Source organism: Anomaloglossus baeobatrachus, chromosome 5, assembly GCF_048569485.1.
Source record: "Anomaloglossus baeobatrachus isolate aAnoBae1 chromosome 5, aAnoBae1.hap1, whole genome shotgun sequence".
Lineage (NCBI taxonomy): Eukaryota > Metazoa > Chordata > Amphibia > Anura > Aromobatidae > Anomaloglossus > Anomaloglossus baeobatrachus.
In genome coordinates, this window is record NC_134357.1 from 447267239 (window position 1) to 447286012 (window position 18774).

General features: G+C 47.8%; 1 protein-coding gene across 7 annotated transcripts in view; it reads left to right on the forward strand.

Moving 5' to 3' along the window:
• Positions 1-18439, forward strand: part of UCKL1 (uridine-cytidine kinase 1 like 1) — a 48617-nt gene extending 30178 nt beyond the window's left edge. For 3 of the 7 annotated variants that reach the window (XM_075350474.1, XM_075350473.1, XM_075350470.1), the window contains exons 8-15: positions 576-595; positions 12366-12464; positions 12589-12682; positions 12986-13048; positions 14944-15066; positions 16880-16987; positions 17072-17228; positions 18278-18438. In XM_075350474.1, the coding sequence (XP_075206589.1) occupies positions 576-595; positions 12366-12464; positions 12589-12682; positions 12986-13048; positions 14944-15066; positions 16880-16987; positions 17072-17228; positions 18278-18348 (735 nt within the window). In that variant the 3' untranslated portion in view covers positions 18349-18438. Of the gene's footprint in view, positions 1-575; positions 596-12365; positions 12465-12588; positions 12683-12985; positions 13049-14943; positions 15067-16879; positions 16988-17071; positions 17229-18277 lie in introns of all 7 variants that reach the window. The other 4 variants (XM_075350471.1, XM_075350477.1, XM_075350475.1 and 1 more) reach the window with 2 other exon arrangements.
• The last annotated feature ends 335 nt before the right edge of the window (positions 18440-18774 follow it).

The window sequence follows — 18774 nt, forward strand, 5'->3', positions numbered from 1 at the left end:
AAAAATGGTCCATGACATTCAACAACGACCGACGACCTCACAGCAGGGGCCAGGTGGTTGCTGGATGTCACACACAGCAACATCGCGTTGTTGCGTCACAAAAACCATGACTCCGCAGCGATGTCGCTTAGTGAGACGTGGCCTTCACAAATACGCTGGCTCAGCAGACTATACTACACATAGTAGGCTCACATATAGTGGATTATCAGACTTGACAGTCTTGGATACACCGTCCGAGCAGCACTCTGTCCCTGGAGGTTATATGATAATGACATTCAGTTCCGGTCCATGGTGGGGAATGTAGTGCTATATGGATCTGTGAAGATCAGTGATGATAGGTCCAAGCAGCATTAAGAGAATTTCCTCCAAGACAGCTGTTTTCTCCAAGTCTAGGAAAGCTCTAGTGACAGCCATTTTGATCATCCGCAAGCTTTCCCAGTAAGATATAAGTATTAATGGTGAGTTAGTCATAATGGATCCCTCACCTTACTGCCGATGCTCTCCTTTTTTCCCTTCTATGTGTGACCCCCTTCTCTGCTCATTCCTTCCCTCGTTCATGTGCGTATTCTGGGCAGAGGAAGCTCCGCTGGGACATGTGAGACCCGTGTTCAGGCTGCGTGTGTCTTCACCTCCATTAACCCCTCTTGTGTGCTCACTCTGCGTTGTTCTGTGTGCAGGCCAGTGATCTGACCCCTGCTTAACCCACTAGCATGCCTGCCTTATGTGATCTGCTTTCCACATGTAGTCTATAAAGTGTCCGTTCACCCTTGTAGATCAGCTTACATCTAAACTGTCATCTAAATATGTTTAGTGATTGTGTAACTGCTTTTGTTTTTACTGCTCTTGAAATGATCTTGAGCTACAACATAGCACCCTCATCTGAAACCTCATCTAAGGGCTGGTTCACACTAAGCGACAGCGACAACGAGGTCGCTGTTACGTCACCATTTTCTGTGACATAACAGCGACCTTGTAAGTCGCTGTTATGATCGCTGCTTAGCTGTCAAACACAGCAGCCGAAGCAGCGATCATAACCGCGAGAGCAGGGAGCCGCGCACACTGCTTAGCGCTGGCTCCTTGCTCTCCTAGCTACAGTACACATCGGGTTAATTAACCCGATGTGTACTGTAGCTACATGTGCAGAGAGCCGGAGCTGGCAGCACAGGCAGCGTGAGAGCTGCGGAGGCTGGTAACTAAGGTAAATATCGGGTAACCACCTTGGTTACCCGATGTTTACCCTGGTTACAGCTTACCGCAGCTGCCAGATGCCGGCTCCTGCTCCCTGCTCTCTTCATTCGTCGCTCTCTCGCTGTCACACACAGCGATCTGTGCGTCACAGCGGGAGAGCGCCTTTGAAGAAAACGAACCAGGGCTGTGTGTAACGAGCAGCGATCTCGCAGCAGGGGCCAGATCGCTGCTCAGTGTCACACACAGCGAGATCGCTAATGAGGTCACTGTTGCGCCACCAAAACCGTGCCGTAGCAGCGATTTCGGTAGCGATCTCGCTATGTGTGAAGCACCCCTAAAACTTTCTGAGCTCTTATCACATCTCACAGCAGCCCCCTGCTGCTTCAGTGTCTGCATAGAGTTTGACATGCTGTGGTGTGGAAGAATTTAAGCCTAGGTCACACGTAGCGACGCAGCAGTGATCACGACGACGATCTGACCTTATCAGGATCGCTGCTGCGTCGTTACATGGTCGCTGGTGAGCTGTCAAACAGGCAGATCTCACCAGCTACCAGTGACCAACCCCCAGCCAGCAGCGACGCGTGGAAGCAATGCTGCGCTTGGTAAATATTGGGTAACCAAGCAAAGTGCTTCGCTTGGTTACCCGATATTTACCTTGGTTACCAGCGCACACCGCTTAGTGCTGGCTCCCTGCACTCGTAGCCAGAGTACACATCGGGCGGGTTAATAACCAAACCGCTTTGCTTATGGTTACCCGATGTGTACCTTGGCTACGTGTGCAGGGAGCCGGCTTCAAGAAGCTGCGGACGCTGGTAACGAAAATAAATATCGGGTAACCAAGCCTTTGCTTGGTTACCCGATATTTACCTTGGTTACCAGCATCCGCAGAAGCCGCCTCCCTGCTCCCTGCACATTCAGTTCGTTGCTCTCTCGCTGTCACACACAGCGATGTGTGCTTCACAGCGGGAGAGCAACGACCAAAAAATGGTCCAGGACATTCAGCAACGACCGGCAACCTCACAGCAGGGGCCAGGTCGTTGCTGGATGTCACACACAGCGACATTGCTAGCAAGGTCGCTGCTACGTCACAGAAAATGGTGATTTAGCAGCGACGTCGCTGTCGTTGTGTGTGACATGACCATAAGACCCCCCTCATACACATTAGAGTAACATCAGCCAATATTGATGGGTTCAGCCTCAGTCTGTGTATGGGGGCCTCCAGACTTTCCTTAGATTTCAGTCTGATGATCCTGGTGTTCTCTAACAGAAGCTGCCTCCTGAGATGTCTATCATAGAGAGCATAGAAACACTCGGGAGAGTTAGCGCTCCTATGTAAGGGATAATCTGGCAACGATCAGCATAATCATTGATTAGCTGGTAGCTTGTTGGAATTTGCTCCGAACTCAACATTGGCCAATCTGCAAAGAACAAGAAACTTCAGGAAAATAATCCTCCCAAAACTTCTCAAAAAGAAGGAGCATTTCCTGAAGCAGTTACTGCTTGGATTTCTCCAAAATCCCCATCCTCCCATACCATTGGGTTGTGTTTTACAGAGTTTTTTGAGGCTTTCAAAAAACCATGAGTTTCTCAAGTGGAAACTACTACAGGAAACTTTCCCTTTCGGAAAGTATATTTATATTTTCCTGTAGAAGATGTGAAGAGTTTTTTTTTTTTTCCTGAGGAGTTGTTGCAGCGTTTTGATTAAAGCGGGTCCTGGTGGAAGCCCCTCCAAACTACACCCTGTCCAGAGAAGTTACAGGTACATTCGTCTTTCCACCAGATGGTTTTCAAAACCTTTTCAGGAAAAAAAAAAAAAAAGTTCTAAAAAAACCCTCACATATGAACAGCAAGACAGATTTCCCATAATAATGAGTTAGAGTTTTCCAAACATTTTTGGGGAGGATTCATTAAAAAGATCTGCGCGAACATAACTTTTGTAGATAGGCTGGCGATCATTGAACTCTTGTTCATGACAGTCCACGTACGACGATCACCCAACGAAAAAGTAAAAGGCCCATTTGTCAGATATCTGGATTGTTTATGAGAAAGAAGGGAATTTTGTTTACTTACCGTAAATTCCTTTTCTTCTAGCTCCAATTGGGAGACCCAGACAATTGGGGTGTATAGGCTATGCCTCCGGAGGCCGCACAAAGTATTACACTAAAAGTGTAAAGCCCCTCCCCTTCTGCCTATACACCCCCCGTGCTCCCACGGGCTCCTCAGTTTTGGTGCAAAAGCAAGAAGGAGGAAAAAAATTATAAACTGGTTTAAAGTAAATTCAATCCGAAGGAATATCGGAGAACTGAAACCATTCAACATGAACAACATGTGTACACAAAAAAACAGGGGCGGGTGCTGGGTCTCCCAATTGGAGCTAGAAGAAAAGGAATTTACGGTAAGTAAACAAAATTCCCTTCTTCTTTGTCGCTCCATTGGGAGACCCAGACAATTGGGACTTCCAAAAGCAGTCCCTGGGTGGGTAAATAATACCTCATAATAGAGCCGTAACGGCTCCGTCCTACAGGTGGGCAACTGCCGCCTGAAGGACTCGCCTACCTAGGCTGGCATCTGCCGAAGCATAGGTATGCACCTGATAGTGTTTCGTGAAAGTGTGCAGGCTCGACCAGGTAGCCGCCTGACACACCTGCTGAGCCGTAGCCTGGTGCCTCAAAGCCCAGGACGCACCCACGGCTCTGGTAGAATGGGCCTTCAGCCCTGAGGGAACCGGAAGCCCAGCAGAACGGTAAGCTTCGAGAATTGGTTCCTTGATCCACCGAGCCAGGGTTGATTTGGAAGCCTGTGACCCTTTACGCTGGCCAGCGACAAGGACAAAGAGTGCATCCGAGCGGCGCAGGGGCGCCGTACGAGAAATGTAGAGCCTGAGTGCTCTCACCAGATCTAACAAGTGCAAATCCTTTTCACATTGGTGAACTGGATGAGGACAAAAAGAGGGTAAGGAGATATCCTGATTGAGATGAAAGGGGGATACCACCTTAGGGAGAAATTCCGGAACCGGACGCAGAACCACCTTGTCCTGGTGAAACACCAGGAAAGGGGCTTTGCATGACAGAGCTGCCAGCTCAGACACTCTCCGAAGTGAAGTGACTGCTACTAGGAAAACCACTTTCTGCGAAAGGCGTGCGAGAGAAATATCCCTCATTGGCTCGAACGGTGGTTTCTGAAGAACCATCTAGCACCCTGTTCAGATCCCAGGGTTCCAACGGACGTTTGTAAGGAGGAACGATGTGACAAACCCCCTGCAGGAACGTGCGTACCTGTGGAAGTCTGGCCAGGCGCTTCTGAAAAAACACAGAGAGCGCAGAGACTTGTCCCTTAAGGGAGCCGAGTGACAAACCCTTTTCCAATCCGGACTGAAGAAAGGACAGGAAAGTGGGCAAGGCAAATGGCCAGGGAGAAAAACCCCGAGCAGAGCACCATGACAGGAATATTTTCCACGTCCTGTGGTAGATCCTGGCGGACGTTGGTTTCCTAGCCTGTCTCATAGTGGCAATGACCTCCTGGGATAATCCTGAAGACGCTAAGATCCAGGACTCAATGGCCACACAGTCAGGTTGAGGGCCGCAGAATTCAGATGGAAAAACGGCCCTTGAGATAACAAGTCTGGTCGGTCTGGTAGTGCCCACGGTTGGCCGACCGTGAGATGCCACAGATCCGGGTACCACGACCTCCTCGGCCAGTCTGGAGCGACGAGGATGGCGCGGCGGCAGTCGGCCCTGATCTTGCGTAACACTCTGGGCAACAGTGCCAGCGGAGGAAACACATAAGGGAGTTGAAACTGCGACCAATCTTGAACTAAGGCGTCTGCCGCCAGAGCTCTGTGATCGTGAGAACGTGCCATGAATGCCGTGATTTTGTTGTTGTGCTGGGACGCCATTAGGTCGACGTCCGGCATCCCCCAGCGACAACAGATCTCCTGAAACACGTCCGGGTGAAGGGACCATTCCCCTGCGTCCATGCCCTGGCGACTGAGAAAATCTGCTTCCCAGTTTTCCACGCCTGGGATGTGAACTGCGGAGATGGTGGAGGCCGTGGCTTCCACCCACATCAAAATCCGCCGGACTTCCTGGAAGGCTTGCCGACTGCGTGTTCCTCCTTGGTGGTTAATGTAAGCCACCGCTGTGGAGTTGTCCGACTGAATTCGGATCTGCTTGCCTTCCAGCCACTGCTGGAACGCTTTCAGGGCAAGATACACTGCCCTGATCTCCAGAACATTGATCTGAAGTGAGGACTCTTGCTGGGTCCACGTATCCTGAGCCCTGTGGTGGAGAAAAACTGCTCCCCACCCTGACAGACTCGCGTCCGTCGTGACCACCGCCCAGGATGGGGGTAGGAAGGATTTCCCCTTCGATAATGAAGTGGGAAGAAGCCACCACCGAAGGGAAGCTTTGGTTGCCTGAGAGAGGGAGACGTTCCTGTCGAGGGACGTCGGCTTCCTGTCCCATTTGCGTAGGATGTCCCATTGAAGAGGACGCAGGTGAAACTGCGCGAAAGGAACTGCCTCCATTGCTGCCACCATCTTCCCCAGGAAGTGCATGAGGCGCCTCAAGGGGTGTGACTGACCTTGAAGGAGAGATTGCACCCCCGTCTGTAGTGAACGCTGCTTGTTCAGCGGAAGCTTCACTATCGCTGAGAGGGTATGAAACTCCATGCCAAGATACGTCAGCGATTGGGCCGGTGTCAGATTTGACTTTGGAAAATTGATGATCCACCCGAAACTCTGGAGAGTCTCCAGAGTAGCGGTGAGGCTGTGCTGGCATGCCTCTTGAGAGGGAGCCTTGACCAGCAGATCGTCTAAGTAAGGGATCACCGAGTGACCATGAGAGTGGAGGACCGCGACTACTGTAGCCATGACCTTGGTGAAAACCCGTGGGGCTGTCGCCAGGCCGAAGGGCAGTGCCACGAACTGAAGGTGTTCGTCTCCTATGGCGAAGCGCAGAAAGCGCTGATGCTCTGGAGCAATCGGAACGTGGAGATAAGCATCTTTGATATCGATCGATGCAAGGAAATCTCCTTGAGACATTGAGGCGATGACGGAGCGGAGGGATTCCATCCGGAACCGCCTGGTCTTTACGTGTTTGTTGAGCAGTTTTAGGTCCAGGACAGGACGGAAAGACCCGTCCTTCTTTGGAACCACAAACAGGTTGGAGTAAAAACCGTGACCCTGTTGCTGAAGAGGAACAGGGACCACCACTCCTTCTGCCTTCAGAGTGCCCAGCGCCTGCAGAAGAGCATCGGCTCGCTCGGGAGGCGGAGATGTCCTGAAGAATCGAGTCGGAGGATGAGAGCTGAACTCTATCCTGTAACCGTGAGACAGAATGTCTCTCACCCAACGGTCTTTTACCTGTGGCAGCCAGGTGTCGCAAAAGCGGGAGAGCCTGCCACCGACCGAGGATGCGGTGTGAAGTGGCCGTAAGTCATGAGGAAGCCGCCTTGGTAGCGGCACCTCCGGCGGTCTTTTTAGGGCGTGACTTAGATCGCCATGAATCGGAGTTCCTCTGATCCTTCTGAGGCCTTTTGGACGAGGAGAATTGGGACCTGCCCGCACCCCGAAAGGACCGAAACCTCGACTGTCCCCTCCTCTGTTGAGGTAAGTTTTGGTTTGGCCTGGGGTAAGGATGTTTCCTTTCCCTTGGATTGCTTGATGATTTCATTCAATCTCTCACCAAACAAACGGTCGCCAGAAAATGGCAAACCGGTTAAGCACTTTTTGGAAGCCGAATCTGCCTTCCATTCCCGTAGCCACAAGGCCCTGCGTATTGCCACCGAATTGTCGGCTGCAACCGCCGTACGGCTCGCAGAGTCCAGGACAGCATTAATAGTGTAGGACGCAAATGCCGACGTTTGAGAGGTTATGGAAGCCACTTGCGGCGCAGACGTACGTGTGATTGCGTCAATTTGCGCTTGACCCGCTGAGATAGCTTGGAGTGCCCATACGGCTGCGAATGCTGGAGCAAAAGACGCGCCGATAGCTTCATAGATGGATTTCAACCAGAGCTCCATCTGTCTGTCAGTGGCATCCTTGAGTGAAGCCCCATCTACAACTGCAACTATGGATCTAGCCGCCAGTCTGGAGATAGGAGGATCCACCTTGGGACACTGAGTCCAGCCCTTGACCACGTCAGGGGGGAAGGGATAACGTGTATCCTTAAGGCGCTTAGAAAAACGCTTATCTGGACAAGCCCGGTGTTTCTGGACTGCCTCTCTGAAGTCAGAGTGGTCCAGAAACATACTCGTTGTACGCTTGGGGAACCTGAAACGGAATTTCTCCTGCTGAGAAGCTGACTCCTCTACTGGAGGAGCTGAGGGAGAAATATCTAACATTTGATTTATGGACGCGATAAGATCATTCACTATGGCGTCCCCATCAGGAGTATCAAGGTTGAGAGCAGCCTCAGGATCAGAATCCTGATCAGCTACCTCCGCTTCACCATACAGAGAGTCCTCCCGCTGAGACCCTGAACAATGTGATGATGTCGAGGGAACTTCCCAGCGAGCTCGCTTAGGCGATCTGGGACTGCGGTCCGTGTCAGAGACCTCACTCTGGGATCTATGAGACACCCCGGGAGGACATGGTTGTTCCAACTGAGGGGAACCAGGGGGCAATGATTCCACAGTGCCCATGGTCTGAGATACCGGTCTGGACTGCAAAGCTTCTAGTATCTTAGCCATAGTCTCAGAAAGCCTTTCAGTAAAAACTGTAAACTCCGTCCCTGTCACCTGGACAGTGTTAGCAGGTGGTTCCCCCTGGGCCACCCTTAGCAGAGGCTCCGGCTGAGTAAGTGCCACAGGGGCCGAGCAGTGCACACAATGAGGGTCAGTGGAACCTGCCGGTAGTGAAGCCGTACATGCGGCGCAGGCAGCATAGTAAGCCTGTGTTTTGGCACCCCTGCTTCTTGTGGGCGCCATGCTGTTGTCTCCCCTGAGCAACCCAGGAGGGTATATAGCCAAAAATCAAACGTGCACTATACAGTGTAAAGTATAGCCTATAATCATATAATCTATAAGTACACTTCTGCACAAGTGGGGCCAGCACCTGAGGTGCTGCTTACCGGCCGCTCAAAGCGGTTGTGTGGCCACCAGAATTCCTGCCTGGGTCTCCCAGAGCTTGTCTCCCCTCTCCAGCGTCAGAAGAGCTGACAGTAATGGCTGCCGGCGTCCTGAGGAGAGGAGGGGGCCGTGGGCGTGCCCTAGAAAGTGCGGGAAACTGGTGCCCCACTGTGCACAGTGAGGGGGGAGGAGTATGCAAAGCATGCTCCAGCCCTCAGTGCTGACATTCTGTACAGCGTCCCGCCCTTCCCCTGACTGACAGGCCTGGGGGCGGGAAGAGAATGAGACTAGGCCGCAGAAGCCGGGGACTATAGTTATAAGCGCGGCCGCCGTATAAGCGCGGTCGGCGCGGATGTCCCCGGCGCACTAACAGTCCCAGCCGCGCCGCATGTATAACAATGGCAGCGGCGGTCAGCGCGGTAGTCCCCAATACACTACACACCCATCCACGCTGCAGCGTGTGATGGCACAAGTGCGGTCAGCGCCGCGGTCCCCGGCGCACTAACACACCCAGCAATGCTGGAGTGTTTCTGTGCGCGGTCCCCACGGGGACACAGAGTACCTCAAAGTAGCAGGGCCATGTCCCTGACGATACTCGGCTCCTTATCCAGCAGAATCCCCAGGGGCTGTGGATGGAGCACGGTCTCAGTGCCTGGAGACCGATAGGATCCCACTTCACCCAGAGCCCTGAGGGGGATGGGGAAGGAAAACAGCATGTGGGCTCCAGCCTCCGTACCCGCAATGGATACCTCAACCTTAACAACACCGCCGACACAGTGGGGTGAGAAGGGAGCATGCTGGGGGCCCTGTTAAGGGCCCTCTTTTCTTCCATCCGACATAGTCAGCAGCTGCTGCTGACTAATCTGTGGAGCTATGCGTGCATGTCTGCCTCCTTCGCACAAAGCAAAAAACTGAGGAGCCCGTGGGAGCACGGGGGGTGTATAGGCAGAAGGGGAGGGGCTTTACACTTTTAGTGTAATACTTTGTGCGGCCTCCGGAGGCATAGCCTATACACCCCAATTGTCTGGGTCTCCCAATGGAGCGACAAAGAAACTAAACATGATCATTGTTGGTGGCGATTTCGCCCCATGTTGGGAGTGGGATGTGCTGCCGATACCATGATTATGTAAGGCTTCTTTCACACTGCGTTTTTACCTATGTTCAGTGGTCTCGTCGGGGCATCCGTCCGAACCGCCCCTCCCCCCCCCACCACGCAAAGCGTGTTTTGGAGGCATGCGCCGACGGGGCCACTGACTATAATGGAGCAGACGAAATCACCGTGTGCTCTGTCTTGCACCATTTTTGCACATATACGTCTTCTACAGGCGGACACCCGAACATAGTAGACTACATTCGGGTGTCCGCCTAAAGGAAACGTATATGTGCAAGACAGAGCACACGGTGATTCCATCTGCTCCATTATAGTTAATGGCCCTGTCGGCGCATTCGTGGAAAGATGTTTTGCGGAGTGGGAGAGGGCTGGTTCGGACGGATGCCCTGACGGGACCACTGAACATAAGTAAAAACGCAGTGTGAAAGGGGCCTAAGGGAACAGAACGAGCATATAACGATAATACTGTACCTATCCGTACTCATCGGTCTGTGTAAATAGGCCAGCATATGAGATCTGATCGCCTTGTATATAGTGGATTGGTGCTCATTAATAGGCCAAGATTCTTGCCTAAATTCAGCTTTGGTATGTCTACCAGGCCCTGCACAGTCATCAGTTGTAGAAGCTATTGACCTATACACCATGTGCAGAATTATTAGGCAGTTTGTATTCGTGATGATTGATTTTATCATTGAACAATTACAGAGCTGTCGGACAGTCCAAAAGGGTAACAAACCTGAATATTTTAAGAAAGTACAAGTGAGAAAAATTCTTAGGAGAATGTCTGTGTGCAGAAATATGCAACTAAATTATAATGTACATTTTTCCCATCTTAGTTGTTTTTAAAGTGAGAATAATAATAACCAAGTAGCGCAAAAATACATTTCTGACATTTGAAGAAAAAAATCTGGGAACAATATATCCCCCCCCCCTTCTTTTTAATAACGGTCAGAAGCTATCCATCCATGGAGTTTGTCAGATCATGTATTTGGGCAGCACTAACCACAGCCCCCCAGACATTGTTCAGAAATCTCCCATTTAAGAAGGGACCACAACTCAGTAGGGTTGAGGTCTGGTGAGGAAGGGTCCGGATCATTATTCTTACATCTGTAAAGCTTTTACTGGCAGCCAAGCAGTGGACTTTGATGCTGCAATCGGTTTTCTTGAAACATGCAGACATTTTCTTATACCGCTGCTTGAAGAGAGTGTCTTCTAAAAACTGTTAGTAGGTTTGGTAGTTGATTTTGAGCCCATCTGCAACTCAAAAAGGTCCAACTTTCTCATCTTTAATCATACAAACCCATAGCAGGACTCACCTCCACCCTGCTGGAATGGAAGTGGAGTTTGGTGTCCGGTACTGATCAAGCCAGCAACCCATCAATCTGGTCCGTCATCTCATCAGTCCATAAAACCTCTGTCTTAAAGTGAACCTGTCAGGTGCAATATTCACCCAGAACCACGAGCAGTTCTGGTGCACATTTGTAATCCCTGCCTAACAGTCCCAGCATCTAGAAGCATCGATAAAGGGATCTTTAGAAAAAGTATTTCTATATATTCTTTATGATATGCTAATGAGGCCAGCGAGTAGTCACAAAGGCTTAGTTCATTCTGTCCTCTTAGTATGTTAGCATGCCCACAGGGGTATGCTAACATGCTATTCAATTCCCATTGCCATGCATCAGCAGCGGTGACGCTTGTACCTGTGTCCTTTGTAACCAAATCAGACATCAGGCAGTGCGCACAATCAGAAGTCACCACACTTCCGGTCATGCGCACAATGAAACCGGGTGTGTGCGTCCCAGCTTCAGAGAGGTCTAGTGCGCATGATCGGAAGTGTGGTAACTTCTGATTGTGCGCACTGCCTGGTGTCTGATGCGGTTACAATGGACACAGGTACGTTTGTCACCGCTGATGACACAGGATAATGGGCATTGAACATCATCTTAGCATGCCCCTGTGGGCGTTCTAAGAGGGCAGAATGAGCGCAGGAGCTAACGCACTTGTAAATAGTCGCTGGCCTCATTAGCATATCATAAAGGATCTTTAGAAATACTTTTTCTATATATCTCTTTATCTATGCTAGTGTATACAGGGACGGTTAGGCAGGGATTAGCGATATGCACAGAACTGCTCGTCGCTCTGGGTGCATATTGCACTTGACAAGTTCCCTTTAAGATATTTCTTAACCTAGTCTTGATGTTTTCACTTATACAGTGCTACATTTGGTATAAATAGTCATTTTCTTCTGAAAAATATATTCAAAGAACCTTCCACCCCATCTGATATTGGGCGTAAAAAGACACCGCTGCACGCCCAGCGGGACCGTTACTGAGGCAACCGTCTGACGCCTGCCAGGTGTAGTGTATGTGTCCTAATAATTAAATTAGGAGTACTGTTGCCGTGACAACTATCCCGCTCGGCGTGCAGCATTGTCTTTTTATGCCAAATATCGGAAGAAGCATAAGAGAAAGCTGCTACCACAAACCCTGTAATTTTCAGTGACATGCCATGTTATATGGGAACTCCCGTCTTTGTGAAGTGAGTGCATACTGCTAGGACATGCCAACACTTTATGACCTCTGGGACACGCACCGATCCTGAGAATGAAGTCAGAGCTGCGGCCCCTTTTATTCTCACAATTGGGGGGAGTTCAAAATGGTTATTCTGGTTACCGCAGATCTTCAGGTTCCAAACAAGTCTCTCCCCCTTATATTATCACTTGGAGTGTGGAGAATACAAAGTGGTTAAGACCTCATTAATGTAGACTATGGGGTGATCTTTAGGTTTAGTGACTGTAGACCGGTCATCTGTGTAGGTAGCAGAGACTTGCCCTGTTCAGGGGCTGTGCATGTATTTTGGAGCGTGGTGCCTTCTACTTTATAGGGAGTGGCTTGCTTGGCATTGGTGGATGGTAGGCTTGGCACTAATACACATGGCATGTACAGGTAAACCATCATATGTCCCTTTTTCTTACTGGTTTCCCTTTTTCTGACACTAGGGCTGCCTTGGCCTCTGCCCATCAGTCGCAGCCACTGCCAAGAACACTCTGCGTCTTGAAGGAGACTCCTCAAGTAAGCGTCATGCACACAATTATAAGGTAGGTAAGTTGGCTGTCTCCCCTGCACAGTCTTTTTTTTTCATGTGCCCTGATGATGGAGGACTTCCACGGAGAACATGGATTAGAAAGCTCATGTGTTTCGCCGATATTTTCCACCCTTCAGGAACAAGGAGACAAGTCGGGACGAATTCATTTTCTATTCTCGCCGGCTCATGAGGCTTCTGATAGAACATGCCCTGTCCTTTCTTCCATTTAGGGTGAGTGGAAATTGGGAATCAGTAAAATGTAATTACAGATAACGGAGTTCAGCAGTTATTGGTGACGTGTTTCATCTGGAGTGATTCTTTAAGATTCTGCAATTAACGTGAGACAGGAGTGTATTACTATTCTAGTAACAGAGACAAGGCTGTGATGACCTCTGTGGTCGCCATTAGTAGATGAAATTCTTAAGGTAAAAGGGGTTTTCTGCATTGTAATAACATGGCTGTTTTCTTACAGAAACTGCACCAAATCACTTTGATACAAGATTCAGCTCTTAGTTTTTTTTTTCTTTTCCACAGAGCTGCATTGTGCAAACGCCACAAGGACATGACTACCATGGCAGGACATATGACGGCAAACGGGTCAGTAATGAGGAGAATAGTAATGTGGTGTATTGTTATCTTTACAAGCAGCACCAGTAAAATGCATTGTTGTAGTTGGTACTGGGAATTGCATTGTATGGCTGTTACAGTCGTAATGTTAAGACGCCCATACACCTTAGACCAACGTCAGCCAAACTCGCCCATAATGAGGAGGTGGGTTTAGAGGGCTCTGACATATGATGTCAGGAGAGAAAAGGATCTGAGTGTCCAGTTTCAAACTTCCGATATATTTGGTCTCTGAAATAAGCGACCACCAGAAATATCTGGCAGAAGCTCTCACGTGGAGAACACAGGAGAGATCAGCACAACTAGCCCTGCCATGTGTGGGATAGTGAGGTGAGATAGCTGCTGGTTTAACCACCATTCAATCAACAGCGATTTTAAGGCCCCCATAGACATTGGATGGCATCTACAGAACTTTTGAATGCCGTACCTGATCAGCTAGTCGGCAGCCATCTCCACCCTCTCCCATACACGAGCAATGGTTCCGCCTATGAGAGCGCTGTTGACAGACATCTCTGCTAGTGATTTATCTACGGGAAAACAAAGTGATTGGCAGTCTGAAATCGGACATGCCCAATTGGCACATTCCCCGACAATCAGTTGGCCAGTGGCCCTGCACACATTAAAGTGTCAGCTGAAACCTGGAGAAGGGAATATATTTAAAACAGAATTGTATGGCCAAATTTGAAAAGATCTGGGCCCCGTGGATAGATGACTCCGGTCTGGCATCTAGGGACTTATTTAGGTTCCAATTGGGCTTGTTTTAAGCCATGGTATAAATTAACTGAAATGTTGTATGGATGCGGGAACTGTAACTTCCTTCTATGGACTCATTGCTTGCTTTTATCTAACGTTTGGCATACATGATGTTAACCGGGATGAGAATGTTGATGATTCTGGTCCTCTTGTATACCCTTGGAGATTGTATTTTCTAAAGAGAACTGCGACCTCTATTCATCATACGTGGTGAACAGTCAAATACATGATTTGTTTTATTTTCTTTTCACTTGGGGGAGGGAGGGATGGGGATTTTGGGGTTATGTTGACCCAGATTTTGTGTGATTTATGTATTGTATAAAATCTTTAATAAAAACATTTTGGTTTAAAAAAAAAAAAAAAAAAGTGTCAGCTGAACTCGTTCACATTGGTGAGTTTGGCTGACGTTAGTCTAATGCAGGGATCCCCAACCTATGGTTCGGAAGACGCATATGGCTCATGGGCTTATGATGTGTGGCTCGTGGCTGACTGCCACCTTGCTGCATTAGTACCTGGTCTACCAAACAGTTATGAAGAGCAGGTCTCCAGAGATGGTGAATGCTATGAGTAGCCACACACAGAAGAGCAGAATTGGGATGTGCAAATACTTGGCCTTGAAGGTTTAGAGCTAATTTAAGTATGGTCGGCTGAAAACGGGAATACTACCTGTCAGAGGAAGTGCTTGAAGCTGGATGTAACAGTGTGGTGGGAGTGTTAGATGTGAGAATATTGAATAGGGGTATTGTGAGACCCCTGGATCTTGGTATAGTGCTTCGGAGTGATTTCTGTAGAAAAGCTTTGGTTGTCTTTATTCCGGTAATGGGGGCTCTGAGTGTCACTACTTTTGAAGAGTGTACAGGAGCTAGATGAGGTTCACAACTCTCTCATAGAACCAAATGTTGCTCTCAAGGTCAGTAAGGTTGGGGACCACTGGCCTAATGTGTATGTGGGGCTTAAGATATATGGGGGCTTTACAATAATGCACCTCTTTATGGCTAACTTATGTCAATCATTCTTCAGATCCTTTAGATGCAATTCTATACCACAATCCAGCCTGGCAAATTCACAGCATTGTACACATCATCACTACTTATGGCATCTCCTTTCTTATCCAGATAACAGGAGTTTCTATCCTAAGAGCTGGAGAGACTATGGAGCCGGCACTGAGAGCCGTGTGTAAGGACGTGAGGATTGGAACCATTCTCATCCAGACTAACCCTAGCACGGGAGAGCCAGAGGTGAGAGTTCATGGGATCTTTGTGGTCGAAAAGCATGGGAAAGGTTCATAATTTGAATAAATCAGATTAAGAGGGAGAATTCTCTACGGCGCACATAAACACCAGCCTATTGGTAATCAAGAGATCTTGTGACTTGCCAGAAAAGGGGTCTTCCTTGAATTCTCGTTTGTTGTAAATTCTGCTCGGAGGATCTAATGTTGAGATAAGAAAAATGGGAAACCTGCTATATAAGAGAAGAAAACCAATTTGAATGAGTTTTACCGTTACACAATATTGATGGTCTATCGGGATATCCCCTCAGTATCTAATTGGTGGTGTTGTCTATAGTCAGACCCAGAAGAGTCTGGCCTTCTCATTGTTTTCACTTCCATGCTGGGTATCACATCATTGTTCCATTCACTTGACGCGTTCACTATTACTTGTATAGTGACCAGGTAACAGCAATGTAAACCATAAAGGTGGTGGCCCCATCAAACAACTGCTCAGTGCGGGTCCCAAAATTAGACACCCACCAATCTCATATTATGGGCCTGTCCTTAGTACTGTGTTCCCTGAAAACTCCTTTAAATGTATTTATATAATACTACCCCCTATATACAAGAGTATCGCTACTGTCACAGTGCCCCCTATGCACAAGAATATAACTACTATAATACTGCTAATAATTAATGATGTTATTCAAGTAGTAGGGGTTTGTCAGTGTACCAGTAGCAAAGTGTAGGGCAGTTCTGTATTGACTAGACACACCTGCCCACACGAACACCACCAACACTAAAGGCTCATCGGATGACAACAATAGCTGATGCATAGCACTCTCCTTGATATCTCCAACATCATTGGTTGCTATCATTTCTGCTAAGCGTAAATCGACTTTTATCAATGAACAATACTGACGCCCATTGATTTTTCATCCAGTAAAACGATTATGCCTGTGCTTGATGTGGTTTGGTACGTTTGCAAGTCATCTAGCATGCAGACCATGCTGATCTAAATGGATTCAAATGGTCTGACGTGATATTTCGGTGCCTCTCACCTCACTTAAATGTGCCTGGAGTTGTGTGGCATTACTCATCCGTTTTCCGAAGGGCATTATTCACAATGAAGTGGTCATCAGTGTGGGATGTGGCTAAAGGACTTCCACTTCAATGCATTTCTGTGGCTCTTCCAGTCTCTCTGTATCTCTGTTGCAACCTGCTGATAACACTCTAAACTCAGTGGCCACTTCTGTCTGAGAACATCCTGTTTGAAGCCTCACAATGGTGAGATACTCTTGATCAATTTTTAGGTGCCGTGTTGATTTCATGATGTCAAAATGTGAACAGCATCATGAGGACTGTTTTAATTACCAATTCTATTTGAACCCTCAAATGTTTTGGGCGATTAATGGATCAAACACCTGTTGTAAATTTTGCCATTAAGCTCCTTGTTAGAGAACAGCAAGTGGGTCAAAAAGTCCTGAGACATTGAAGAGTTGGGCATGAAAATTCAGAAGATTAGAGAAGGTCACATTAAGGTCACCTTAAAAGGTTAGAGGGCATTTTAGGATCACCCTGAAATTTCACCCGATAGACAAATACGAGTATACCTAACTCTTTGTGAGTAGTGTATGTGTAGAACAAAATATGTGTAATTGCAATAATTTTAGGAGAATTTTTTAATTTTCTGGAACAATTTCAAGGGTACCTACACTTTCAGCCGTGACTGTAGATAAAGTGAGGGGTAGGAGAACCGTCATTTTAAGGATAGAATTGAGTTGTTAGTTTTATTCATTCTCACTTCTTTTGGTTTTTTTTTTTTTTCTTTTCCCTTTCAGCTTCATTATCTCAGACTCCCGAAGGACATTAGTGAGGACCACGTTATTCTGATGGATTGTACAGTATCCACTGGAGCGGCAGCCATGATGGCTGTTCGGGTATTGCTGGTAAGTAAAGGGGAATCGGGATATGTTTCCTCTTCTTACCAGTGATTTGCTGCCTCAGTCCTTCCATCTTTTCTCTTCTGACAGGACCATGAGGTCCCAGAGGACAAGATCTTCCTGCTTTCCCTCCTTATGGCAGAGCTGGGAGTACACTCTGTGGCTTATGCTTTCCCCCGTGTACGTATCCTAACCACAGCAGTGGACAAGAAGGTGAATGACATGTTCCGGATCATCCCTGGCATTGGTGCGTCCTGTTGGATATTTCTGTGATTTTATTGCTGGTGTTGTCATTCTAGAGTCCTACATCATGAGGTCCCTAGAGAAAACCATGCGATCCACTGCAGGTCAGAGTACTTTAATTTGTCCGCACCAAAACTAAAGGAGCTGTCTACTACTAAGATATTGATAACCTATCCTTAGGTCATGACGATCAAATTGTTTGGGTCTTGCCAGAACTTTATTTAGTGGGTCCGTAACATGTGAACATATCTTTTATAGATCATTCATTCTGCATCGCTTACCGCAGATCTTCCTATGTAAACTGGCTACTAACCACTGATTAGTAAATGTTTACAGTTTGGCGATCATTTGGTGCCGTCTGCTGGGCCATGTAACTGGACCCTTAGACTGACAGGTGTCCTATTGCATCCCACCTCCTGCAGGATCTAACGAGCTTTGGTCTATGGCAGGTCACAGCTTGCATTGATCCCAGCAGGTGCAACAGATAAAATATCTAGTGTGGCCGGCCAGCAACTGCTGATTGGTTGCAGACTTTACAATTCTGTCATTGCAGACTTCTGCTTTGAGGGAATACCAAAAGGCCGCTGTCAGTCAGCAACCTGTGATAGGCTGCAATGGTCACGTGACCCAACAATGTCCTATGACTGCCAGCAGTCGAAGCACTATGATCTGAGGCATAGCACAAGGCCAGAAAATGTTTTTTTTTTTTTATTTTACAACGGACATTTTAGCTGTTAAGAAGCGGTTGTTCCGAAATGGACAATCCCTTTAAGAAAAATGTCCATGCTGATTGCATTGATGATAGTTTCATTAGTTCAATTAGGACACATTTAATCCACCACTATATAGCTATTCACTAAAACTGTCAGTGTACTCCTTTAGCTGTCTGTCACGTGCACTGCTCCTTTATTATAACTAGTAACAAACCTATCAATTTTGGGGATCTTAGAAAATAGGCCTCTAACAAAATGTCATTATCCTGTCGACATTTTTATATAAAGTCTCCTTTTCTCAATCTGGAACTCACAACAGGTTTTTATTTTTTTCACGCAGGTAATTTTGGGGATCGGTATTTTGGGACGGATGCCCCAGCAGACTGGAGCGATGAAGACGATCCTGTCTGATAGGTTCATACCTTCCTTATTCTCATCATTGTTCCTTATTGTGTCGCCGTGGACTAAATCCTATTTTTTAAGTAATAAAAGAAAATATTACAAAGGTCTGCTATCTGTCTGATTACTGCAGAGTGATAAGTGCGCTGCGTAAGAAGCCTGCAGTGAGAGGTGTATCCTGTGTATGAATGATATATGCAGAGTATGGGATTGTGGAGCAGACACTGTGATACATGGGGATGAATGTGGAGATGGTGGAATTGGCAGTGTGAGGAAAAAAACTAAAAGATTTTTTTCGTTTGTTTAGTTGCAAGAAAAGTAAGTGAACCCATTGCAATTTCTTCTATCTTGGGAGCTTCATTGGAGGACACAGGAGCGAACCATGTGTGTTAGGAGGCTGATACTAAGATAATACAAAACGTACTAGCATCCACATCT